The sequence below is a fragment of the Adiantum capillus-veneris genome, chromosome 24, assembly GCF_014529385.1.
Source record: "Adiantum capillus-veneris isolate H3 chromosome 24, ASM1452938v2, whole genome shotgun sequence".
In the NCBI taxonomy this organism is placed as follows: domain Eukaryota; kingdom Viridiplantae; phylum Streptophyta; class Polypodiopsida; order Polypodiales; family Pteridaceae; genus Adiantum; species Adiantum capillus-veneris.
The window spans coordinates 91,900,179-91,928,104 of record NC_140954.1 but is presented as its reverse complement, the minus strand read 5'-3'; the positions used below and the strand labels follow the sequence as shown (position 1 = coordinate 91,928,104).

The 27,926-nt window shown below is 45.0% G+C and overlaps 1 protein-coding gene across 6 annotated transcripts; it reads left to right on the top strand.

Moving 5' to 3' along the window:
* Positions 1-687: 687 nt before the first annotated feature.
* Positions 688-27,926, top strand: PAP16 (purple acid phosphatase 16). 6 transcript variants are annotated; one of them, XM_086498829.1, is made up of 7 exons: positions 688-1,010; positions 25,946-26,134; positions 26,232-26,517; positions 26,783-26,957; positions 27,030-27,167; positions 27,259-27,371; positions 27,443-27,926. In XM_086498829.1, the coding sequence occupies exons 1-6, from the start codon at positions 791-793 to the stop codon at positions 27,325-27,327; spliced, it is 1,077 nt and encodes a 358-aa protein (XP_086354955.1). In that variant the 5' UTR covers positions 688-790; the 3' UTR covers positions 27,328-27,371; positions 27,443-27,926. The 6 variants fall into 6 exon arrangements, 4 of the variants coding, with proteins under 4 accessions (XP_086354955.1, XP_086354954.1, XP_086354953.1 ...); XM_086498828.1 differs by having other exon boundaries at positions 689-1,010; positions 27,455-27,926; XM_086498827.1 differs by having other exon boundaries at positions 689-1,010; positions 27,259-27,453.

The following is a 27,926-nucleotide window of genomic DNA, read 5'->3' as shown; positions in this document are numbered from 1 at the left end:
ACGCCAATCACGCCTTCTCAAGGGACAAAATTTTTGGATTGCTGAAGAATTAACTACGAATCAACTAAAGACAAAAACAAGCAAGCTCAAGAAGATGCACGAAACGCGCGAACAAGGCAAATGGGCAATCTATCGAGGCGATAAAGCCGTCATCCAAGAGTTTCGAACTCCCAAACCGACCTCTCCCACATTTGACCCCTCTTAGTCTTAGTTTTAGTTTTTGTCCCTTTCTTTCTTCCTACCTAATGGACCCTTAGTCCTTAACTGATATGTACCCAATGCCTCCACTTAAAAACAACGTTGTAATGTCTTGTTTTTTGGTTTTATAGGTCATATGTGACCTCCGTGGACGATAATTCAATCTATGTATCTATCTATCTCTCTGAACGTTGAGTGAGACAAACCGGCCAATTTGAAACTAGTCGGTTTGGAACACTAGCGCAAGGTATCATGATGGAGAGTAGATGGGGTTGCTCTTGCGTGAGGAGTGCATTATTAGCTCTGTCACTACACTAAGACGGGTGTGGAAAGGTTAATGGAGAGTAGATGGGGGTGCTCATGAGTGCATTCTTAGCTCGGTCACGTCACTCACCACAATAGCATACGAAGATCAGTATTCAAAGATGCAGAGGGTATTACGGTCGTATTTTACTTGCAAGACATAGGCTATGTCAATTGCTTTGAGTAATTTGCAGCATCGCATAGAATACAGAAAAGTATATCCGGATGACTCTCTTCGTCCTCCACGTCACTTTGCTAAAACAATGTTACCTTCTAGTCTGTCTCGGACATGGCTGCTGTGGGGTGGTTGTGGTGTTTCATAGGCGTGTTGCTGTTGAACTGGCGATGGGGACTGTCATCATCCTCTCTGAACTTTCGCGGAAACACTTTCACAATGGCGCTCTTCGCAGACCTGCACTTTGGTGAAGCTGCTTCTGAAGAGTGGGGTCCTCTTCAAGATGTCAAATCCCAACGCGTCATGTCCTTTGTTCTTGATGCTGAAAAACCAGGTTGGTACACACACACACACAGAGAGAGAGAGAGAGAGAGAGAGAGAGAGAGAGAGAGAGAGAGAGAGAGAGAGAGAGGGGGGGGGGGGGGGATGCTGCAACATTAAGATCCAGCTTTGAACTTTGCGTAATGAGAGCGCGGGAGCTTTATTCTCCCACCAATATTTGATGTTTACTCCTCAAGTTGGACTAAGAATTTCATGGTAGCACAAGTGGGTAGATCTGGAATGCCCTAACCTGCTTGAAAGCATCTAGCTCTATCTCCAACCTAGGCTGGATGCATAGTTGGGGTGTGAGTTAAAATGCAAGCTGTTGTGGAAGCCAAGCTGCAAACTTTTTGGAAGAAGATAATGATGAAAGCTGCAAAGATCACTCTCCTTATATATATATATATATATATATATATATATATATATATATATATATATATATATATATGGTCATAGATGTCGAGCGTAGCAAAAATAGAGTAGATAAGACTTCATGTGTTTCAACTGAGAAAGGCAACTGATATAGAGAGATGGATCTAATATAAAGATGTTAGATTTAAATAGGCAGATGGTAGATCTACTATAGAGAGAGAGCACAAGAGTTAAACAATTACTACGAGATAAGGATAGAGTGTCACAAGACGGCACCACGTGCCAATAAAACAGAACAGATTGAACAGACTTTTAGCACTTCAATAACAACTGAGCTGAAAGAGAGATGACATGTGACACGGAGTGGCGGAATTCCACCCCAGAGAGTATTGGCCCCAAACCTTGGCACCTCTTTTGGTATTTCTTTACATTGCATCAACACAGTAGAAGTCGGTACTCCAGACTCTGCACCTTCTCCAAGGGCATGCCAGAGAATGAGCCCATGGCCTCATATTTAAAGGCCCTAGGCCCCAAAAGCAGTTTACACGAAAAGCCTTCAAACTCAAAAGCTTCTGGTCCAAAAGCAATGCCAAAAAGCTGCTAGCGTAAATCACGAAAATCTGTACAACTGCCACGTCAGCAGTCAATTGCAAAACGCGGAGATCCGTACAGTCTGCCACGTCATTAGTTTTTTTTTGTGTGTGTGTGTGTGTGTGTGTGAGTCTTGCTTTATTTTAATCCCTTATGTCACTTGGGGCCCCATCGGACGGGGTCCCCATAAGTTGGTAGTACTTCTTCTTCTGTTACTTGTTCTTCTTAGGGTTTCGGCCCCTCGATCGGCATCTGTAGGTTGGCTCCATCCTTCAGGGATTTGACACGTCAGCAGTTTGTGACATCTCCCCTTCTTGAAAGAGAGTAATCGTCCGTGATTACAGCATATCTGCAAAACAACTCAAGTCGGCTCAAAAATTTCCGAGGGTCATTCCAAGAGACAATCAGTTTGCTCTTTTTGTTAAGAGGTTAGCTTCTCCTCTCGGCTCTTTTGATCTTGGCTTCTCCTTTCGTCCAGATCGGAACTCTTGATGTTCCGGTGTAGTAAAATTAGCCATCACACCCAGAATGCACTGATCTTCCACGGGTGTCTTGATGCACTAAAATTATAAACCTAGGCAATCTCATCCAATTAGGAAAATTCAGTGGTTGACACATCACAATGCAACACAAATGCGTACATATGCATGTTACAAGACATAGAAACATAAAGCCGCCGATGAACACCCCTCCCGCATAACCTAGCAAGGTCCGGGCCGAGAGATATTCAACGACTCCCTCATCGCTCCTTCTGTATAACCTAACAAGGTCCGGGCCGGGAGATATAGAGACCTTTTACAACCAAACACCCCCCCCCCCCCCCCCCCCCCCCCCCTCCCAAGACCGTAGCCTGCGTCGTTTGGAGGTGCTGAGAGTAACCACTGCTCAGACTTCTTAATACTCCTCCCGCATAACCATCAAGGTCCGGGCCGGGAGTCACAACAACAAATATTTTACAAGCATACAACCAAATGCTCCTCAGGAATCGGCCTGCGTCGTTTTGAGGTTCAAACGATACCAAAACAGTAGTTCTCACTTCTCCACCTGGGAGTAAAACCACCAATCAATGAAACCAATATTAAAACCCGAGTCAAACATTTCAAATCGGCACCAAAACAGGTTCAAAACAGATACCATCCATGTCAAACAAATTCCAACAGGATCACCAAACAAGTTGTAACAAACTTGGACACTCCAAGTCAAGAACAACCGCGACAGCACCAAATAACCACTTCAAAACAATTCGCAGATCACAATAGATTTGCACTGGCCCGGCGGAGTTTCGTGCCTAGAGATATTGGCCCCAAAGACTGGCGCCCCTTTCGGTATTTCTTTTTGTATTAATCAATCATCAAAGTACAAGAGAGCGGTTAGGGTTTCACTCTCAGACTCTGCGTCCAGATGCCCTGAGAAGTGAGGCCCTCACCACTAATTTAAAGGTTACAAGGGATGCCCAAAAGCAGAGCCCCAAAAGCTTTTAAAATCAAAAGCATCAGTTCTCTCTCTCTCTTAGAGAGTCTTTTCTCTTTTTTTTGTAAAAAAAAGCAAAAGCAAAATTCGTGTCGCTCATCATTTTCCAAAAAAAAAAAAAAAATATTTTTTAAAATTTCAGCCTCCGCGATTTCCGAAAATTAGGGTTTCTGGCAGAAATTAGGGTTTGCAGGAATTTTAGGGTTTCTGGCAGAAATTAGGGTTTCTGTTGTCCGCCACGTCATCACTTTGTGACATACCCCCCTCTTGAAAGCATTGTAATCGACCTCGATTACGCCTGCAAAACCGACAAAAGCCATAAACCGTCTTAGCGGACACTGACTGTTAGTACCTACGTACTAGGAACACACATCTAGCACATGTACAAAATTGACAGTCACATCACAGGACATCACCAGACATCACAGGACATCACATGACATTCAACATTCATTCGGATCTTCGACCATGATTTATCGGCAATGTAGCTAGCAATCACATCTAGGTCCAATCGGGACCTCAAGGATGTCCGATTGACTAATCCCTATTGCAACCATGTCTATACGAGATCAATCAGACCAAAATGCTGCAATCATTTCGGCTATCAGTTCCTGCACTCACAAGAAGTCAAGAACAAATCAGTATCATAATCAGGAATTCCATTTCATAAAGTCATCTAGCAGAATACTGTCAGCTCTCAGTATCCCTGAAGCTCAAAGAGACATCAGTGACTTTAGTATCAAAATCGAGGCATCTGTTGACAAAGGAGTGGAGTGACTCCCCTCTTGTGCATCCCACTGCACCAGATCTTCGGCCAAGCTGAGTTTCTGGGTTCCGTTTGGAGTAGACTATGCTAAACCAAAAGATCGAGGTAAAGTTTCACAATCCGAGGAGTATCTGCTAGGTCCTCCTCCTCCATCCACTTCGCATCAAATGCAGGAAAGTTCTTGAACTAAACCAAGAACCGCCTTCGGACTTTACCTTTCTTCGTATCATTATGTGCCAAAATCTGTTCAGGAACAAGGATCTCCTCATTTTCTTCCACTTTGGGTTGCTCATCAGGCTCCCCATCATCAGGCACATCACCCTTAACAGGGTTCAAGAGACTCACATGCAATGCATTGTGAATCCTCCAAGTATCTTGGCAGTTTCAATCGGAAGGAGACATCATTTATCTTGTCAGTAATCTGGAAAGGTCCGTAGTATCACATACTAAGCTTTGGAAAAAGCCTCTCCTTTCCCTGTTTCTTTCTTAGGCGTGCCTTCTCAAAAGTAAGAGCACCCAATCATCCTCCTTCAGTTTCCAGTCGCGACGATGGCGATCCGTTGCCTTTTTCTGTCGTTCTTGAGACTTCTGTAAAGTCTCGCGAACCTTGGCAGAAGCCGTATCCAAATCTCGCGAATATTCATCCGCTTCAAATTTCTAATCTTTTGTGCTCAGGAAGGATGGAACCTTCGCAGCAGTTTCAACAATCTCACATGGCGTCTTCCCCGTCGAAGAGTATATCGTGTTATTGTAGGCAAATTCCACCAAAGGTAAGTTCTTTTCCCATTGACTCTTCTTATCCGAGATACAAGACTTCAATAAATATAAAATCACTGAATTGGCAATCTCAGATTGCCCGTCAGTCTGCAAGTGGAACGATGACGAGAACTGCAACCGCGTGCCAATGTTCTCCCAAATTGCCTTCCAAAACAAACTCATAAATCTGGGGTCTCTGTCGAAGACAATCGTCTCAGACGTGCCATGTAATCGGAAAATCATCGTGATCATTCTGTGTTCTCGGGAGATCAAAAATGAAATCCATTGCAAAACTTTCCCAGGGGTAAGTGGGTATGGGTAAAGGCTGTAACAATCCCTGTGCCTTATGCCTGTCGAACTTGACCTTCTGGCATACTGAGCAACTGCGCACAAACTCTTCCACATCCTTTTTGAGTCTCGGCCCAAAGAAGTCTCTCTCTACCCCTTTGATGGTGGTAGCAATGCCGCGGTGACCCGTAAAAGGTGGACAGTGGCATTCAGTCATAACCTTTTCCCTCAACGGCTGTGTAACGCACAACAGTCTTTTTCATCAAGTAGCCTTCCCGAAGGGAGTATCCCGCTACTGTCTCCCCATCCCGTATCCGTGTGAAAATATCTGCAAAACCTGTATCTGTGGCATACTGATCGACCATATCCTCGAAGCTCCTATGATGTATCGCGGAAATAGCCAGAACCAACGGTTTCCGAGACAAAGCATCTGCCACCACATTCTTCTGTCCCTGCACATGGACAATCTGGAAGTGGAACTGTGACAAGATGTTCACCCACCGCATCTGCTTTTCCGAAAGCTGCTTCTGTGACAAGAAGTAGCGCAAACTCTGATGGTTTGTAAAGACAGTAAAATCCGCTCCGAGTAGGTAATGCCGCCACTGAGTAAGAGCATGGATAACCGCCAAAATCTCTTTCCCATAGGTCTGTGCTGTCATCTCCGGCCTAGAGAACAAACGGCTCTCATAAGCTATGACATGGCCTTCTTGCAGCAAGACCGCACGCAGACTACGACCACAAGCATCACAATATACTTCAAATGACTTCTGTAATTCCGGCAAAGTCAAAATAGGTCTCGTAGTCAATTTCTCTTTCAATGTCCGAAAGGCAGTCACCTCTGTGGGTCCCCACGAAAAAGGTACTCCTTTCTGTGTCAAGGTATGCAAAGAGGAAGCAACCTCTGCAAACTTTCGTATGAACCGCCTGTAGTACAAACACAGTCCCAAGAAGCTTCTAACTTCATGGACATTCCTCAAATCGGGCCAATCACAGATAGTCTCTATCTTGGCCGGGTCCATTCGCACTCCTGCTGCTGACACAATGTGTCCCAAAAAGTGTATCTCTAGTAGGAAAAATTCACTTTTCTTTGCATTAATCACTAACGTGTGATCTCGTAATGCCTGAAAGACTTGAAGCAGATGATCTCTGTGTTCTGCCTCATTCTTGGAGAAAACAATGATGTCGTCAAAGAAAGTGCCAACAAATAGTCTGTACTCTCGAAAAATCCTGTCTATCATCCGGTTAAATGTCGCAGGAGCATTGGTTAAGCCAAAAGGCATCACCAGAAACTCAAATAACCCAAAAGTCGTCCGAAAAGCTGTCTTGTAGACATCTCCTGGTGCTATCCTGATCTGATGATATCCACTCTTCAAGTCGATCCTGCTAAAGCACGAGGATCCCTGTAACCTGTCGAGTATATCATCGATCCTAGGAATCGGAAATCTGTTCTTGATGGTGATTTCGTTGAGAGTGCTATAATCGATGCACATTCTCCAAGATCCGTCTTTCTTCAAAACCAACAACACTGGAGAGCAATACGGTGAAGTACTAGGCTGGACAAGACCCTTTTCCAAGAGGTCTTTCAGTGAGTTCATAATCTTTTCATTTTGTACTCGGCTCACACGATAAGGTGGCCGATTCGGTGGCGTGCTTCCAAATTTCAGATCAATGGTATGATCTTCAGGCCCTCTCAAAAGCAATCGGCATGAGCGTGGAGAAAAAAAATCTTGGCGTTCTTTTCTTCAGGTCAAAACATATTCAACCTTTATCCATCGTTCAGTTCTCCCAAAAGAATGAGTAAGAAAACTGAAGTTCATCAAGTACAATCTCTAAACCCTTCATTTATCAAAGTCGCTTTCTCGGCCCGGTAGTCAACCACGGCGTAGTTCTTGTGGTACCAAGGGATCCCGAGTAGAACGTCACTCACGTGCCCTGAACACCCCTGTCATTGCAAACGAAGTTTGCCAATGCTCGGTGTAATGGCAACATCCCATCCGGGTGGCAGTCGAACTACCTCCGCCTGTGGCGTCAGTCTGTCGGGCGTAGTTCCAAATGGAGCCGCCAATTCCAAGTGAAAAGAAGTTGGCCTTGGCTCCTTCAAAAGAGCTTCCTGATCCTTCGCTTTGCCCCGAAAACGGCAAAGTTTGTAGTTTCATTCATTTGATTCGGTGCAAGTCCCACGCCATGTGGTACCAGTTTTGCTTTTCTATCTGCCTTTTCTGCCACATTCCTCAGCTGCTCTCGAACTCTCAGACCTGTCGTCGTCTTTATCATTCTGTTCTTTCTGTGCCTTATCAGGGCACTTTGTGGAAATATGTCCATGTTCCCCGCATCCAAAGCACTTCCCCTCTCTGATGAAGCGAGCTCTCTCCTCAGGAGTAAGCTTGGGTCGTGCATCCTTTTTTTTTTTCTCTGGATTGCTCTTTTTCATTCTACTTTCATTCCCAGAAGTCTGTTTGGCTCGTTGTGTCATGGCCTCATCTGTGGGGTAGGTCAGACTGCCTGAGTGAATGGCAAAGCCCCGCTTCGCATGACTCATCAACTCCTGAATAGAAGCCGACTTCTGTTCCAAGCAGTGATTTCGGATCTCTGTAGGTAGACCCAAGGTAAACCGCTCAATCTGTTCTCTGAACGAGATCTTCTTGAATGAAGAGGCGGGTAGAAAAGAGCTCCAGCATCTTTCACAATAAGAATTCACTGTATCGCTCTTGGTCATCCGGAGATGGTTCCAAGCAGCTCGTATATCTCGCTCAAACTCTTGAGTCAACCAAGAAGAAATAAAAAGCCTCTTGAATTTCAGCCATGTAACTGGCACAGTCTTGCTTAATAGAAGCGTGGACCACCAAGTACGAGCATTCCCCTCAAAGTAAGAGGCAGCTCTCCGAATCTTGGAGTGCTCTGAATAGCGTCCTTTCGCGAAAGCGATGTCAAACTGCTGTATAAAAGACAAAGCCTTCGAAGCATCTGAGTATCCTGAAAAGTATCAAACTTGATCGAGTGGCCACCTTCCTTAAACTCTCGGACTTTCTTGCTTTTATCTTCGAGAAAGTCATACTGGTTGGCTTTGTAAAAATTCTTCTTGTTCGCATAAAACTTCCCGTCATCGGAATCTGAGCTGTCTGTAGACGAGTCCTCAGTAGAACTGTCAGTCTCTGGGCGAGATGTAGCCTTCTTTGCCTTTTTCTTGCCCGTTCCGAAGCTTTGTGTCTTGCTTCGCTTTTTGCTTTTTTCTGTCTTCTTCGCTCTAATCCGAGGAGCTAGAAGAACTGGAAGAAGAAGAAGAAGAAGAACTGGGTACTCCTTCAAATCGAACACGCTTCTTCCGTTTCTTTGCTTTGTCGAATGTCGACTGACGACCCAAATATCCTGGGAAGTCAGTACCTTTGTTCTGCTTTTTGCCGTGCTTTTTGCCTTTCTTTTGCACGTCGAAAAGCTGAGCAATCCGTGCATCAACCACGTTCTCGAGTTCCTTCTCTGTATATTTCTTTCTCTGCCACTCCATCTGTACCTCTTTCAAAGAGGTCTGGTTCATATATTTTGCCATCTTCGGGTCCTTGGCAAAATTGAGCATAATCTTTGTTGCATCACCAATCAATTGACGACGCTCCATCTCTCTTTGCTCCGCTTGAGTAGGCCGAGGCGGGCCATACTCTCTGTCTGAATCTTCGTTGTGATCCCAGCCCGCATCTCCAGATGGAGAGGGAGTCGACTGATCATTGCCTGAAGCCATAGGTGCCGCGGAAAAAAAATTTCGGGGATCGGATTTCCCGTAAAAGAGAAATCGGCCGTGCTCTGATACCACTGTAACAAACTTGGACACTCCAAGTCAAGAATCAACCGCGACAACACCAAATAACCACTTCAAAACAATTCACAGATCACAATAGATTTGCACTGGCCCGGCGGAGTTCCGTGCCTAGAGATATTGGCCCCAAAGACTGGCGCCCCTTTCGGTATTTCTTTTTGTATTAATCAATCATCAAAGTACAAGAGAGCGGTTAGGGTTTCACTCTCAGACTCTGCGTCCAGATGCTCTGAGAAGTGAGGCCCTCACCACTAATTTAAAGGTTACAAGGGATGCCCAAAAGCAGAGCCCCAAAAGCTTTTAAAATCAAAAGCATCAGTTCTCTCTCTCTTAGAGAGTCTTTTCTCTTTTTTTTAAAAAAAAAGCAAAAGCAAAATTCGCGTCGCTCATCATTTTCCAAATTTTTTTTTATTTTTATTATAATATTCCGCCTCCGCGATTTCTAGAAATTAGGGTTTTTGGCAAAAATTAGGGTTTGCAGGAATTTTAGGGTTTCTGTTGTCCGCCACGTCATCACTTTGTGACAACGTGGCAGATTTTCGAAAATTGCGTTGACATGATGACGTGGCAGACTGTACGGATTTTCGCGTTCTGCGCTGGTTGATGACATGGCAGAATTGTACGGATTTTCGTAAATTACGCTGCCAGCTTTTAGCATTGCTTTTTGGACCAGAAGCTTTTGAGTTTTAAGGCTTTTCACTGTAACTGCTTTTCAGGCCAAGGGCCTTTAAATATGAGGTTAGGGCTCATTCTCTGGCATGCTTCCTGGAGAAGGTGCAGAGTCTGGAGTACCGGCTTATACAATGTTGATGCAATATAAAGAAATATTGAAAGGGGCGCCAAGATTTGGGGCCAATACTCTCTGGGGTGGAATTCTGCCACTCCGTGTCGCGTGTCGTCTCTCTCTCTCTCTCTCTCAGTTCTGTTTTTATTGAAGTGCTAAAAGTCTGTTCAGTCTGTTCTTTTTCTGTTGGCACGTGGTGCCCGTCTTCTGACAGTGGTATCAGAGCATCAGGCATGTGCTTTTCTGAAAGCATACCGGTCCTACAGAGCTATGAGCAGACAGAGCTCTTTGAATTTTATTTGAGGTACTTGAACTTCATAAAGGTCTGCAACGCTTGCTTCTTTGGGCCGTGCCGAAAGCGACAGTCATCTGTGGCTCCTTCAATGCTTCAACTTCGTCGATAGTCATGCGTCTACCTTCTTGAAGAATCTCTGAGGATGAACATTCGTGAAAGCACTTCCAACACAAAAACATGAACATATCCATTCCATGTAAAGTGACTGGAAAAATTCTATTCTTTCGAAAAAACTGTGCATGCAATGTAGATGAACATAGAGACAAAGTGCCAAACCGTTCATCAAACACATGCAAACAATGGATTCGAATCTTGACCTTCCGATCTAAATCAATGAACTGTAGCAAAACACAATGGGAATGCCGATGCTTTATGCTCAATCCTTCTTGTGCTCTTTCGGATATTGTGTCATGCCAAGGAAGAGACGTGGAATGTGAATTCCTTGGGTGCAAACTTGTCATCTTTTCATGAGTAATCCACATACATCCGTGCTCATTCATGAGTGAATCGTATTCATTGTACAATATGGCATGCCTATGAAAAGGGATCACATAAGGACGGTGACTAAAATACAGGAAAGCATCACGAATGAAACACTCGAACAATGCGTGCTGACTAATCATTCGTACACATAATACTTCCTGTGGGGGTTCTTGGGACCTCGGCTCGAGAACCAAGATTGGTTCGTCGTGATCTATCAAATTTGTAATGAGGTTAGCTTCACTAGACAAAGTATCAACTAAACCATCATCCTTGTGAACAATCACCGCTTCTTCTTGCAAATGATCATGCTCGTGGATAATCACATCTTGATCATGCAAATCATCATGCTTATCATTATTAAGCAAATCATGTGTGTCGTGCTTTACAGAAGACGACACTGAGAGAGTCTCCTTCTCCTGAATCCTTTCAATCTTTGCCTGCACCTTAGAAGTGAGAGATGAAGAATGAACAACTTGCTCTCCACGAATGACAATGGGAGAGTCACTTTTGGCATTGAAAGTGAACGTATTTTCCGCCCAATTAATGAGAGGGTTATGCTCACGAGACCATCAAATGTCCAAAAGCATATCACATCCTGAAAGAGGAGAGACTACAAATTTTTTGCGGAAGGACACTTGTTGAACAATGAACAAAACATCAAGGCACTCTTGCGTGATGAGAGAGTCCATATCGGGAGAGAAGCCTGACACCTCGAAAGGAGATGTCTTGCAAACCTCCAAGTGGGCTCTTTCGACAAGAGAGTTATTAATCAAATCATGCATACTGCCTGGGTCAAACAATATGACAAAACGCTGACCCTTCACATGACCATAACACTTAATGAGAGACTCATCAATGGGAGGATCATGAGAAACTTGGTTCACACTCGTGTTCTCATTTATTGCATTGACAAAGGAAGTGGGTTCTTTAGATTCATTAGATTCAAGCTTAGGACATGTTCTTTTTATGTGACCCTTGATGTGGCAATGAAAACAACGACCTTTCTTAGAATAAATGCTTTGTTCTTCCGACGTGATGTATCCTCATAAAATTCCTTGTTCTGCCTTTTTATCTGGAGTGAGCTTAGGTTTAGCAATTGTGTTAGCTTTACCTTAGGTTCATTTGGAGAGTTCTTTTCTGAGAGACTATTGGAAGATTGGTTAGAATAGTTACCGTTCTTACCATTCTTACCGTTCTTATCGTTCTAAGGAGTCTGAGTGGTACTTGGAGAAGTCTTGTTTTCCTTAGGCTTTCCCTTGTGCTTAGGCTTTCCCTTGAGAGCAATCGCTACCGCCTTGTTGAGATCTACGTGGTCGAGGACTTCAACATCAAACCTGATATAGTTGTCCAACGCGAAAATGAAAGCCTGCTTGCGCTCATCATCCGATTCGCGTAATTGGGTGCCGAGCTGCAAAACACGACTAGAGAAAAACATAACTGACATACCATTTTGCTTGAGACTGCGCCAATCGTCTTTCAAGCGTGCTAGGTACTGTGGTGGCATAAACTGCGCCTTGAGCTTGTCTTGGAAGTCGGCCCAATTGAAGGAAAGGGACGTGCCTTCCTCGGCTTCCTCTAGGTGCACGGTCAACTGTGCCTCTTGCCATGCGTGGTACCAATTAATGGCATCACCGGCAAGGTACATAGCTGCCGTCAAAACCTTGCTATTTCCTGTCTTCTTAGTTGTCGCAAAATAAGCATTAAATTGATGCAACCAAGAATGAATAATAGTAGCATCCATCTTACCATCATACTTACTGAATGTGATCTTCTTTGTGACGGGGTTGTTGGAGTCCGAATCTCGGCTTGCACCACTTGATGAACTACCAACATCTTTGGCTGGCTCGGTTTTCGAAGTGAGAACCTGTCGGACCAACTTTTGCATGCGTAGGTCTCTCTGTACCTCACGCTCGGCTTCCAATGTCTCTCTTCGGTTGCCTCCTTTCTTGCTTTGGCCGCCAAGCGCGCTTGCTCACGCTCACGCTCAATGGCTGCCTGTCTTTCTTCGGCCGCCTCTTTTCTTTTTGCTTTTCTTTCTTTTCGTTCCTCGGCCGCCAAGCGCGCTTGCTCACGCTCGCGATCCGAGGAGTCCCTTCTTTCTTGGCGTGGCGCTTCTTGGTGTAGCATCATGTTTATCATCGAAATGACCAAAGCCTCCATAGAATTTGGTGCAATCCTTGGCGTAGATGGAGAAGGGGGAGGGTCAGAAAAACCTCCTGGTGGGGAAAATTCTTCTTCGCCACTGCCATGCTCATCACCTCTATGCGAAGTATCCATTCCACTTCGGATAATGACCATACACTTGAAGTCTTGTGTTCTGAAGTTCACGAGGAACTTTGGTTCATGGTTCTTGAGGTTCTTGAGGGTCTTGAGTCTTGCGGTTCTTGAGGGTCTTGAGGTTCTTCTTTAGCTTGCAATATGTGTTGAGAAGGATCTTCTCTTTACCCGAGCTCTTCTCTTTCCCGCGGGCGCACCCCTTGGCGGCCTTGCGCTCACACCAAGGTTGCTTTTTCCCACCTCACGTTGATTTGCCGGCCGCTAAGTGCACGGTCTGCTCTCAATGAGTGAAAAGAGAGACAAGGTGTTAGGTGCAGCGGAATGAATGTTGTTTTTTCTCAAGATTAGTGATCTTTATTGCTCAAGGTTCCTTTTAGTTCTTAGGGAAAGAGAGAGCTTTTCGTCTTATGGAGAATGCTATGATCACGAACAAAGTGAGTGGATTGTGCGTGCAAGTGAATGAGACTGAGAGAAGGAGAGAAAAGGGATACGACATCCGAGAGGTTGTAAAACCCTCCTCCGAAGGTGTACAATGCGTATGCAAGGGACTGATGCAAGTTGGACTATGCCGATGATGACGACGGTGGTGACGACGACGACTTGATGGCTGAAATCTGCGTTCTTCTATTCGCTGAATTTCGGGACTGTTTTGGTGGCTGAAAATGACTGTTTTGGCTGCGTTTTTATGGCTGAAAATGGGGGAACATCTGCAACCATCTTGGGGCTGATCTGCTACTGCGTCATAGGCTGAAAATTGCGAGAATCCAACTGCTGAATTCTGCGTTTTTGCTACTGCTGAGCTGGCGTTTTTTGATAGGGCTGAAAAACGCTGAATCTGCAATGATGCTGGCGTTTTTGTCAAGGGCTGAAAAACGCTAGCTGGGATGTATCTGCTGAGGTTGGAAACGCCAGGCAAGAGGACTTGTCGGCGATGGCTTGTTTGAGGAAACGCCAAAGGGAAGGAGTGGATGGCGAGGGTCTACTGCTGAGGGGGATACTGCTAAGAAGTTGCCTGTTGAGCGGGAAGCTCCTGTTGCCTCTTCTGCTAGAAAGTGCTAACTTGGGTTTGCTTATATATTAACTTAGAAAAATTGCCCTACCTACTTTTGTTGGAAAGTCACTTAAGAATAATAAGTGAAAATAACCAATAAATAGGAAAATAGGCTAAATGCACTGGAAAATTCCCCTAACTGATGCTAATGGATTCTGATGGGAATTCCGATGATCATGTTGTGTGCAACCGGAGGATATGCATCTATGCTAAGTGACTGGGCATGCACGGTCTACGAATAGACTCACAAAAGTGCCAGATCACTGCTAATCTAGACTTGACTGAACCTTGCTGTGGTGTAGCTTGTCCACAGACACATAGGGTTGGGATGTGTCTCATGACATCCCCTCCTTTTCAAAGTGAGGTACTGGTACCGAACTGTATGGCGTCGAGGGAGATCGCCAACAGCTTCGGAATCTTGGAATGGACTCTTCGCCGGCCCACTATGCTGTGTGGGTCGAGCGGTACTTGAACTTCATAAAGGTCTGCAACGCTTGCTTCTTTGGGCCGCGCCGAAAGCGACACAAAGTCGTCTAAATCTCCTTTCTTGCGTCAACTTCGTCTAGAGTCATGCTTCCTTTGTCATCAAGAATCTCCATAGCTGAAAATTCCTGAAACAATCTCCAACACAAAACCATGAACATACCCATTCCATGTAAAGTGAAGGAAAAAAATCTTGCCATTGCTAAAGACTGTGTATGCAATGTAGATGAACATAGAGACGGAGTGACAACCCGTTCATCAAACACATGCAAACAATACGTTCTAATCTTTTCTGTTTAATCAAAATCAATCCACTGTGGCAAATCACAATGGAAATGCCCATGCTTGGTGCTCATACTATCATGTGCTCTTTCGGAAACTGTGTCATGCCAAGGAAGAGACATGGAATGCGACTTCCTTACATACAAACTTTTCAGCTTTTCATGAAAATTCCGCATACATTTGTACTCATCCATGAGAGCAACGTGCTCAACATACAATATGTCATGCCTAGCAGAAGGGATCACATAACGATGTTGATTAAAATACAGGAAACCTTCACGAATGAAACACTCGAACAATGCGTGCGTATCAATCATGCGAACACATAATACTTCGTGTGATGGTTCTTTGGACAAAGGCTCGAGAGCCAAGATCGCTTCTTCGGGATCTATCGAATCTTCTTGTGGGGGATCTGTGGACCTCGACTCGAAAGCCAAAATCGATTCTTGGTGATTGATCGAATCTACACCGAGGTTAGCTTTGCTAGAAAAAACATCCACTAACACATCATCCTTGTGAACAATCACATCATCTTCATGCAACTCATCATGCTTGTGAGAAATCACATCTTGATCATGCAAATCATCATGCTTGTCATTGTCATTCAAATCATTATGCAAATCATTATTATTCAATTCATCATGCTTCTCATAATCATGCAAATCCTGTGTGTCATGCTGTGGAGAAAAAGAGACTGAGAGTCTCCTTATCTTGAATCCTTTCAACCTTGTCCTGCATATTAACAATGAGAGATGGAGAATGAACAATGTCCTCTCCATGAAAGACAGTAGGAGAATCACTTTTGGCATTGAGAGTTAAAGTGTTAGCCTCCCAATCAACGAGAGGGTTCAGTTCACGAAACCATTTCATGCCTAAAATCGTATCACATCCTGAGAGAGAAGAAACAACAAATCTTCTAGTGAAGGCAGTCTGTTGAATTGCAAACAACACATCAAGGCACTCCTTCGTGATGAGAGCGTCCATACCAGGACGAAAGCCAGAGACCTCGATAGGAGATCTCGGACTAACTTTGAGGCGGGCTCTCTCAACAAGAGAGGGGCTGATCACATCATGCATACTACCTGGGTCAAACAATATGACAAAACGGTGCCCCGACGTAGGCCATAACATTTAATGAGAGAATCATCAATGGGAGGGTCTTGAGAAACTGTGGGCACAATCGTGTTATCATTCATTGCATTGACAGATATGGGTGTTGTGGGTTCTTTAGATTCATTTGATTCAAGCTTAGGACATGCTCTTTTTATGTGACCCTTAATGTGATAATGAAAACAACGACCTTCTTTAGAATAAGTGCTTTGTTCTTCCGACGTGATGTATCCTCCTACAATTCCTTGTGCTACCTTTTCCTCTGGAGTAAGCTTAGGTTTAGCAATTGTGTTAGCCTTACCCTTAGATTCATTGGAAGAATTCTTTGATGAGATACTGTTGGTAGATTGGTTAGAGGAGTTATCATTCTTACCATTCTTACCGTTCTGAGGAGTCTGCGAGGTACTTGTGGAAGTCTTGTTCTCCTTAGGCTTTCCCTTGTTGTGCTTCATCTCTTGTGCGAGAGCAATCGCTACTGCCTTGTTGAGATCTATTGGATCGAATACCTCGACATCATACTTGATATACTCGTCCAATTCAAAGAGAAAAGCCTCTTTGCGCTCATCATCCGACATGCGTAATTGGGTACCTAACTGCAAAACACGATTAGAGAAGAACATAACCGGCATACCGTTTTGCTTGAGAGCTCGCCAATCGTCCTTCAGTCGTGCGAGGTACTGAGGTGGCATAAACCGCGCCTTGAGCTTGTCTTGGAAATCAGCCCAACTGAAAGAGAGGGGCGTGAAATCGTCGACTGCCTCTAGGTGCGCGGCTAGTTGTGCCTCTTGCCATGCATGGTACCAATTAATGGCATCACCGGCAAGGTACATAGCTGCCGTCAAAACTTTGTTATTGGTTGTCTTCTTAGTTGTCGCAAAATAAGCATTAAATTGATGCAACGAAGAATGAATAACAGTAGCATCCATCTTACCGTCATACTTACTGAAAATCAACTTTTCTGTAACTGGATGGTTGGAATCCGCGTCGTGGCTTGCGCCACTTGACGAACTTCCACGATCTTTGGGTGGGTCGGTCTTTGAGGCTAGGATTTTTGCAATAAATTCTTGATTGCGAAGCTCCCTTTGAGCTTCATGCACGGCCTCCTTTTCTGCTTTGCGTTCTTTTCGTTCAGCGCGCTCGCATTCGAGAGCAAGTCGTTGTTCTTCTTGTTTTGCGGCAAGCGCAATGCGCTCACGTTCCTGAGCAAGTCGATTTTCTTCTTGTTGTGCGGCCAATCTTGCGTTTCTTTTGTCGTGCTCGCGGTCCTTGGCTTCTTGTGCACGGTCCTTTGCTGCTTGTTCTTCTGCTTTGCTTGCGAGTTGTGCCAATGCAACTCGATTCGTTTCTTGTTGTTGTGCCATCATGTCCAACATCGACTTGACCATCATCTCCATAGGAGTGAGTGCAACTCGTGGCGTAGATGGCGAAGGGGGAGGGTCGAAAAAGTCTCCCGGTGGGGAAAAATCTTCGCCGTCTCTCTCCTGCTCATCACCTATATGCGAAGTATCCATTCCGCTTCGGGTGACGACAATGCACTATAATCTTGGGTTCTAAAGTTCGCGAGGAACTTGGGTTCTTGAGGTCCTTGATTCGTGAGAATCTAGGGTTCTTGAGGTTCTTGAGTCTTGAGGGTCTTGGGTTCTTGGGGTTCTTGAGGTTTTCTTTCGCTTGCAAACCGTGTTTGAGAAGGATCTTCTCTTCACCCGAGTTCTACTCCTTTTTGCGGGCTTACCCCTTGGCGGCCTTGCGCTCACACCAAGGTTGCTTTTTCCCACCTCAAGTCGATTGGCCGGCCGCTAAGTGCACGGTCCGCTCTCAATGAGTTAAAAGAGACACAAGGGGAGGCTGGACAAGCCCTTCTTTCTTGGGATTCCTGTCACTCTTCAACAAAACACGATTAGGAATCGCCACGCCCAAGTAAACTTGGGTTCGTGGGATCGCAACAAGCAAAAAAATTCTTGTGGTTCTTTCCTTGAGTAATGCAGAACACTTCCAAAGCTCTGATACCAATGTTAGGTGCAGCGGAATGAATGTTGTTTTTTTCTCAAGATTAGTGATCTTTATTGCTCAAGGTTCCTTTTAGTTCTTAGGGAAAGAGAGAGATTTCCGTCTTATGGAGAATGCTATGATCACGAACAAAGTGAGTGGATTGTGCGTGCAAGTGAATGAGACTGAGAGAAGGAGAGAGCAGAGATACGACACCCGAGAGGTTGTAAAACCCTCCTCCGAAGGCCCCACTCTCGTCGGCGAGAGTGGTCTACTTTGATTGCACAAAGGTGTACAATGCGTATGCAAGGGACTGATGCAAGTTGGACTATGCCGATGACGACGACGACGACTTGATGGCTGAAATCTGAGTTCTATTTGCTGAATTTCGGGACTTTTGGTGGCTGAAAATGACTGTTTTGGCTGCGTGTTTATGGCTGAAAATGGGGGAACATCTGCAACCATCTTGGGGCTGATCTGCTACTGCGTCATAGGCTGAAAACTGCGAGAATCCAATTGTTGAATTCTGCGTTTTTGCTGCTGCTGAGCTGGCGTTTTTTGATAGGGCTGAAAAAACGCTGAATCTACAATGATGCTGGCGTTTTTGTCAAGGGCTGAAAAATGCTGGCTGGGATGTATCTGCTGAGGTTGGAAACGCCAGGCAAGAGGACTTATCGGCGATGGCTTGCTGGGAGGAAACGCCAAAGGGAAGGAGTGGATGGCGAGGGTCTACTGTTGAGGGGGGTACTGCTGAGAAGTTGCCTGTTGAGCAGGAAGCTCCTGCTGCCTCTTCTGCCAGAAAGTGCTAACTTGGGTTTGCTTATATATTAACTTAGCAAAATTGCCCTACCTACTTTTGTTGGAAAGTCACTTAAGAATAATAAGTGAAAATAACCAATAAATAGGAAAATAGACTAAATGCACTGGAAAATTCCCCTAACTGATGCTAATGGATTCTGATGGGAATTCCGATGATCATGCTGTGTGCAACCGGAGGATATGCATCTATGCTAAGTGACTGGGCATGCACGGTCTACGAATAGACTCACAAAAGTGCCAGAGCACTGCTAATCTAGACTTGACTGAACCCTGCTGCGGTGTAGCTTGTCCACGGACACATAGGGTTGGGATGTGTCATGTGACACAAGGGGAGGCTGGACAAGCCCTTCTTTCTTGGGTTTCCTGTCACTCTTCAACAACACGATTAGGAATCGACACGCCCAAGAGGACTTGGGTTACGTGCGACTGCACAAGCAATTTTTTTTCTTGTGGTTCTTTCCTTGAGTGATACAGAATAGTGCCAAAGCTTTGATACCAATGTACGGTGCAGCGGAAGTGAATGTTGAACTTTGCTTAAGATGAGTGCTCCAAACTGTGTTCAAGGTTCCTTTTACTTACGGAAGGGAGAGCCTTCCGTTCCTTTAGTGAGAGAGTGCAAGTGATCACAAACAAAGTGGATAAACACTGTGAATGAAGGTGCATGAGACTGAGAGATAGAGAGAGAAGAGTACGACACCAGAATGTTGTCAAAACCCTCCTCCGAAGGCCCCACTCTCTATGGCGAGAGCGGTCTACTATTGATTGCACAAATCTCTACAATGCTTGGACTTGCCGACGATGTCGACGACGATGAGACGGGCCGAAATCTGAAAACGCTAATGGCTGAAATCTGCAAATCTTTATCTGCTGAATTCTGACTCTATGTCAGTGACGATGTCGATGGCGACGATGCGACGATGACACGCCTGAAAATGCAGACGCTGAAATCTGCATTTTCCGGGCTGAAATTGCAAACTTCGATGGATCTGACTGTGCGGCGAAGATCTGCTGCGGGAAGGTGAGATCTGCGAGGTTCGGGGGCTCTATTGCGGTGTGTCTATGCTGAAAACTGAAAACGTTGGTGTATTTGTTGAAGCCGTCACGGAGAATCTGCAAAACGCTAGGGTTGCTGCATGAGCCAAAAACGCTAGGGCTGAATATGTCTTGTTGTCGCTAGATTGTCTTGTAAATGCAAAACGCTAGGCTGGTTGATGGAACCTGCTACTGCTGTGCTGATCTACCATGCAAAAACGCCAGGGTTGCTGTAGGTGAAAAACTCTAGGCCTGCTTGCTGCAAAAACGCTAGGTTTGTTGATGGGAGGGGAGTCTTGCTGAGAAGGTGCCTGTTGAGCTTTTGTTCCTGTTGGCTCTTCTGCTAGAAAGTGCTAGCGCTATGGTTTCTTATATACATGCTTAGGCAATTTACCCTACCCAGTTTTCCAACAAAAGTCACTTAAAAATAATAAGTGAAAATTAGCTAAAATAGGGAAAATAGGTCTATGCACTGTAAAAATGCTCCTGATGGGTTTTGATGGAAATCTGATGATCATGCTGTATGCAACCAGAGGATATGCATCTACTCTAAGTGCCTTGGTTGCACGGTCTGCGAACAGACTCACAAAAGTGTCAGAACACTTCCTAATCTAAACTGACTGAATTGGACTACCCTTGTCATGAAGTAGCTTGTCCACTTACACATAGGGTTAGATGTGCACGTGACAGCCAAACTGCCTGGGAAATGTACTGTCCCAAAACTGGCCGGGAATTGGATCTTCTGCTTGGGCACTGTATATGTTGGGTGGTACTGGTTGTCACAAGATGGACACCACATGCCAATAGAAAAGAACAGACTGAACAGACTTTTAGCACTTCAATAACAATTGAACTGAGAGAGAGAGAGAGACAACACGCGACACGGAGTGGTGGAATTCCACCCCAGAGAGTAATGGCCCCAAACCTTGGCGCCCCTTTCGTTATTTCTTTATATTGCATCAACACAGTACAAGTTGGTACTCCAGTCTTCGCACCTTCTCCAGGAAGCATATTAAAGAATTAGCCCTTAGCACATATTTAAAGGCCCTTGGCCTATGAAAAGCAGTTTCATGAAAAGCCTTCAAACTCAAAAGCTTCTGGTCCAAAAGCAATGCCAAAAAGCTGCGAGCGTAAATCACGGAATTCTGTACAATCGCCAGCGCGAAGCGTGGAAATCCGTACGGCCTGCCACGTCAGCATTGTCAGCTTGATTTTCAGAAATTGCCACATCATCAGTTGCGGGTCCTGCTTTATTTTGATTCTTTATGTCACTTGGGGTCCCATCGGACAGGGTCCCATAAGTTGGTAGGACTTCTTCTTCTGTTGCTTGTTCTTCTTAGGGTTTAGGCTCCTCGGTCAACATCTGTAAGTTGGTTCCATTCTTCAAGGCTTGACACGTCAACAATTTGTGACACTGGGTGTGCAATGAGAGGATATGCAACTATTCTAAGTGCTGGACATGCACGGCCTGCTCACAGGCTCACAAAGGTGCCAGAACACTTCCTACGCTGACCTGAACCCTAGAACTGAGGTAGCTTGTCCACATGCACATAGGGTTAGATGTGCACGTGACATCCCCTCCTTTTCAAAGTGAGGTACTGGTATCGAGCTGTATGGCGTTGAGAGAGAGCGCCAACAACTCCTGGAATCCTGTGAAGAACTCTTCGCTGGCCCACTGTGACTCTTGGTTTGTGCGATACTTAAACTTCATGAAAATCTGTACTGCTTGCTTCTTTGGGCCGCGCCGAAAGCGACACAAAATGATCTATTGCGACTTCAACGCCCCAACTTCGGCTATGGTCGTGGGTCCACCTTCGTCAAGAATCTTCGAGAAGGAAAATTCCTGAAACCATTGCCAACACAAAACCATAAACATACCCATTTCATGTAGAATATCTGGAAAAATACTATTCTTCCTAAGAGACTGGGCATGCAATGCAGATGAACAAAGTGACGGAGTGCCAAACCGTTCACCAAACACACACAAAAAGTAGGATCAAAACTTGACTTTTAGACCTAAACCTATCAACTGTGGCAAATCACAACGGAAATGCCAATGCTTGATGGACAATCTTGCTCGTGCTCTTTCTGAGACTCTGTCATGCCAAGGAAGAGACATGTAAAAGTGATTGACAAAATGGACAATCGGGAAATAATGTGAATTCCTTGAATGCAAACTTTTTTTCTTTTTGAGAGTGATCCGCATACATCCGTGCTCATCCGTCAGTGAATCATGTGCATCGTACAATACGGCATGCCTATGAAAAGGGAAGTCATAAAGACGGTGACGAAAATACAAGAAACCGTTATGAATGAGAAACTCGAACAATGCGTGCTGACTAATCATGCGAACACACAATACTTCTTGAATGGCCCCTTGGACCTCGATTGAAGAGCCAAGATCGGTCCTGCGTGATTGATCGTATTTGCAATCAGGTTAGCTTCACTAGAAAAATCATCATTCAAATCATCATCCTTGCGAACAATCACACCTCTATCATGCAAAAAATGTGTGTCGTGCTTCGGAGAAGAAAGGATTGAGAGAGTCTCCTTCTCACGTTTCTTTTCAAGTTTCGCTTGAACATTAGAAACGAGAGGTAAAGAATGAATACCCTCCTCACCATGAATGATAATGGGAGAGTCATTTTTGGCATTTAGAGTGAGAGTATTGTCTGCCCAATCAATGAGAGGGTTATGTTCACAAAACCATTAAATGCCTAAAATCATATCACATTTTGAGAGAGGAGACACGATAAATTTTCTACGGAAGGACGCTTGCTGAATAGTGAATAACACATCAAGGCACTCGCGTGTAAGGAGAGAGTCCATACCGGGAGCGAAGCCCGACACCTCGAGAGGAGTTGTCTGGCTAACCTCCAAGCAGGCTCTTTTCTACAAGAGGCACCAATCACATCATGCACATTGCCTGAATCAAACAAGATCACCATGCGTTGACCATTCACATGACCATAACACTTCATGAGAGACTCATTAGCTAGATGATCATTAGAAACTTGGGACACACTAGTGTTCTCATTTATGGCATTAACAGAGGATGTGGGTTCAATGGGTTCTTGAGGTTCGTTTGATGCGTTCTTAGGACATGTCTTCTTTATATGACCCTTGACGTGACATTGATAACATCGACCTTCCTTAGCATAAATGACTTGTTCTTCTAGCGTTATGTCCTCCTATAATTCCTTGTGCAACCTTTTCATCTGGGGTTAGCTTAGGTTTAGCAGGTGTGGTAGCTTTACCCTTAGATTCATTTTGAGAGTTCTTTTCCGAAGGATTAGAGGAAGATGGGCTAGAAGAGTTACCATTCTTACCGTTCTTACCGTTCTGTGGGTTCTGAGGAGTCTGAGAGGTACTGAGAGAAGACTTGTTCTCCTTAGGCTTTCCTTTGTTAGGCTTCATCTCCTGTGCGAGAGCAATTTCTACCGCCTTGTTGAGATCCACGGGGTCTAGTACTTCGACATCATACTTCATATACTGGTCCGACCTGAAAAGGAATACCTCTTTGCGCTCATCATCCGATTTGCGTAATTGGGTGCTTAGCTGCAAAACACGGTTAGAGAAAGACATGACTGGTATACCCTTTTGCTTGAGATTACGCCAATCTTCTTTCAACCGCGCTTAGTACTGAGGTGGCATAAACCGCGCCTTGAGCTTGTCTTGGAAGTCGGTCCAATTGAAAGAAAGGGGCACGCCTTCTTTGGCTTCCTCTAGGTACGCAGCCAACTGTGCCTCTTGCCATGCATGATATCAATTAATGGCATCGTTCTTTCTTCGTGCTTGCGATCCAAGGTGGTGTGTTGCGCCTCTTGTTGTAGCATCATGTCCATCATCGACTTGACCAAAGCTTCCATAGAATTTGGTGCAACCCGTGCAATATGACATGAAATGTTTCGGGGTTTCGTGCGTTTTGGGGTTTCGAGGTTTCTAAAACGTTTCGTTTCGGGGCTCAAAGAAAGCGAAACACATGTTTCGTTTTACATGTATGTACCTATAATTATACATTGAATATACATATAAATTTACCTGTCAAAACATGTGAAATACCAAAATCTGGATGTGAGACTTGAGTCATGAGTAAACAAGGTATCGATTTTGTGAAGCGGCCTGGCTTTAAAAATCCCCAAATGGGTGGTTTAAGGTCAACTGGTCAAAAGGGGGCCAAAAAAAAACTCGACTCGTTTCGCCGAAACGTTTCGGCCGTTTCGGCATTTCGGGGTTTCAGAGGGCCGAAACGCGTTTTTATGTCACACTGAACCCGTGGCGTAGATGGGGATGGGGGAGGATCGGGAAAAAATCCTCCTGGTGGGGAAACTTCTTCGTCACCAATTCCACTCTCATTACCTTCACGCAAAGTATCCATTTCGCTTTGGGTGATGACCATATATTGAGATCTTGGGTATTTAAGTTCTCGAGGAACTTGGGTTCTTGAGTTCTTTAGCTTGCAATCGGTGTTTGAGAAGGCTTTTCTCTTATCGGAGCTCGACTCTTCCCTGCGGGCGCACCCCTTGGCGGCCTTGCGCTCACACCAAAGTTGCTTTTTCCCACCTCACGTCGATTGGCCGGCTGTTAAGTGCACGGTTCGCTCTCAATGAGTGAAAAGAGGAACAAGGGGAGGCTGGAAGTGAATGATGATATTGCTCAAGATGAGTGCTCCGAACTGTGTCAAGGGTTCCTTTTACTTACGGAAGAGAGAGCCTTCCGTTTCTTCAGAGAGAGAATGCAATGATTACAAACAAAGTGAATGCTATTGTGAATGATGCTGAGACTGAGAGAGAGAGAGAGAGAGCGAGAAAAGAATACGACACCAGATGGTTCTCAAACCCTCCTCTAAGGGCCCCCCTCTCTATGGCGAGAGAGGTCTATGCTATAGATTGCACAAATCTGGTACAATGGTCTAGATGCAATGGACTTGCCGACGATGTCGACGACAATGATGACGAGGACGAGGACGAGGACGGGCTGAAAACTGAAAACGCTAGGGCTGAAATGCTGAAATTCGCAAAACGCTTACTCTCTGCTGATCTCTGACACTGTGTCGGCGAGGATGGCGATGATGATGACTCCACGACGATGCGCTGAAAACGCAGATGCTGAAATCTGAAAACAGCGGGTTGACACTGTAAATGCTGGCTGACTCGTCGGTACGGCGAGGATCTACTACGGGTAGGTGAGATCTGTGAGGCTACGGGCTAAAATCTGAAAACTCTAATGGTCTTGGCTGATCTGGTGCCGGAAACTGAAAACGCTAGAGGGATTGGCCTCCAAAAACGCTAGCTGCTGCTGTTGGCTGAAAACGCTAGGTTGTCTACTGCTGGTCTTGCTGAGGAGAGAACATTGCAAGTTGTTGGAACTACTTCTGTCTCTTCCGCTAAAACTGGGCGCCCCGTGTTTGCTTATATAGCTGTAAAAGGCTGGGTCGAGTAGTCTTCCCAACAGCCCACGACCTTGGAAATAGGTAAATTAAATGTACTGCCCAAAACCGGCCGGGAAAATGCCAAACTGCTTGGAAAATGTATTGTCCCAAAACTGGCCGGGAATTGGACCTTCTGGGTGTGCAATCATGCAACTACTCTTTAAGTGCCTGGACATGCACGGCTTGCTCACAGGCTCACAAAGGTACCAAAACACTTCCTAAGCTGACCTGAACTCTAGACCTGAGATAGCTTGTCCACATGCACATACGGTTAGATGTGCACGTGACAACGATTCTCTTCCATAACCCGATCAAGGGTGCTTGAAGATGTCCAATCTGAGTGAGCTTGCTCGGAGCTAGTGCCGCAAAGCTTGGCCTGACCTTTTGCGGTGAGCTTTGGGGTATTCATCCTTGGAGATAAATCAAGTTGCAGTGTGACCAAGCTCTATGCAAGTAGGTTCAATATGCATTGAAGTGAAAATCTCACAAATAGGGCATGAGAGGTTTTGTAGAGGGCGCAATGAGTAGAGGCTGTGTGGCGAGATGGGACAGGACAGGCTGTGCCACGAGACGTTGTCTATAGGCGAATAGGCGAACTTGGCTTGGCTGCAAGAGGGCGAGCCTGAGGCTTAGCGCCCCCCCCCCCCCAAACCCCCCCCACGGAGCTGCCCTTCGCTCCGGGGGGGACTCACGAACGCAGCAGAGGCTAGGGTTTCAAGAGACTCATGAACACGAGAGAGAGAGAGAGAGAGAGAGAGAGAGAGAGAGAGAGAGAGAGAGAGAGAGAGAGAGAGAGAGAGAGAGAGAGAGAGAGAGAGAGATGTTTGTGTCTGGTGAATGAGCTCTCTGCTATATCGATTGCAGATCTTGTCATTTTTCTTGGTGATATTTTAACTGCAAATAATATGGTTTGCCATAATGCCACCAACTATTGGACACAAGCCATTTCTGCAACCTTACAACGGAACATATCATGGGCTTCTGTTTTTGGTAACCATGATGATATGTCCTTCGAATGGCCAGTTGACTGGTTTGGTGTAGCTGGCATTCCTGGTATAAAGAGAGAAAATTATTTTAGGCTCCAATGTCAACGCACAATGATAATTGCACTTGGAATTCTTTGTCTGAGAGCATGATTTTACTTTGTTAGGGGAGGATAATATTGATCACTACTTCAGAGGGACAACAAGAGCTGAGTTGATGGCTCATGACATGAGTTTTGGAGCATCATTTTCCGTGAAAGGGTCTAGGAGTTTATGGCCAAGTGTCTCGAATTATGCTATGCAGATCTTTTCTCAAAATTCAACTAATCTCGAAGAACCCTTGCTTATTCTGTATTTTCTTGATTCTGGCGGTGGATCTTACCCTGAGCTTATCTCTGCTCGGCAGATATCCTGGTTTCACGAAGTGGCAAGCGAGCTCAATCCAGACCAGAGGTTTCAAGTGATTGGAACTATCTAAACTTGCATGAAGCAGTGCACTAGACACATACTGAGACATACCCACACATTTAGTTTTCAATCAATATGCACAAATTAATCTGGTTCATGCTTGGGAGAGCATGTGCATGTGCTCTCTCTCTCTCTCACACACACACACACACACACACACACACACACACACATAAACACATGCAGGCTTTTGTGCTTGATTGGACCAATTAGCAGAGTAATGAGATGTACTAGTTCCAACTCCTTGCAGGGTCCCTGAACTGGCTTTTTGGCACATTCCTACTCAAGGCTACGTAGACATTGCTCCCCCACCTGGTTCACGGATTGAATCTCCATGTGTAGGTTCGATCAATCTTGAGACAGTGGCTCCCCAGGTAGTTGAACTTGGTTTTATGGAGCTTCTTTCAGAAAGAAGATCAATGAAGGTAAAAAGGCTTCCCTTGGAACTTTTAGTTTGTTCTTTGTGTAATTGTTAATCATGGTGACATGATTCATAGGCTGCATTTGTGGGACACAATCATGGGCTGGATTGGTGTTGCCCTACAAAGTCGGCGGGCATGATGTACCTATGCTTTGCAAGGCACACAGGATATGGAGGCTATGGGACATGGACACGGGGAGCCCGCATCATTGAGGTAACAGAGGACCCTTTCCGCATACGCACCTACATTCGTCTTGAAGATGGGTCCACTACTAGCATGCTTGACATACCTTCGATGCACACAGCAACTAAATGAACTAGACATTTGGGATAAAATTCATTCAGGCGGTGTCAATGGTGTATACAATGTTTAAGAGGCCTATTTAGGTTGCTTCAACATGTTGGACACTTTGACAAGGTAATTACTCATAATTTATAAGATACAACTATGTATTGAAACTGAAATTTCCATATCTTGTAAAAATATAGTTAAATGTGCAGGCGTGTGTGGAAGCAGTATATGGTGGTGGTTCCTTTGTTGATACAAGAGATTGCTAGCACTTGGGTCGGTGCTCATCACCCCTTCCGGATATTTAAGTGGGAATGACAAAGGCTCTTTCTTGGCTTGCACAATTTCCGTAGCATACTACAGTGCAAAAAAAAAATGAAGGGTTTGAAAAGCAAGCCTCTCATCAATGGTATGCATCGGTTTAGTTTAATGAAGATGCAAGCATCTTATCGTTTGTGTAAGGTGGAAAATTAACTAGTTGGAGATGAACTGAAGTCCATCCTATGCATGATTCTCAAGAGGCAAAGAGGAGGGATTGATAAATCCAGTCAGAGCCATTCATGCAATATAATCAGAAGTCCCCTTGCTGATGCAGAAGCTTTGATTTATTGTTGTTTTTGGCTCTCAAGCAACCAAAAAGATGATCATAAGGCTTGCTAGTGAAAGAAGTTAAAGCTTTCTCAA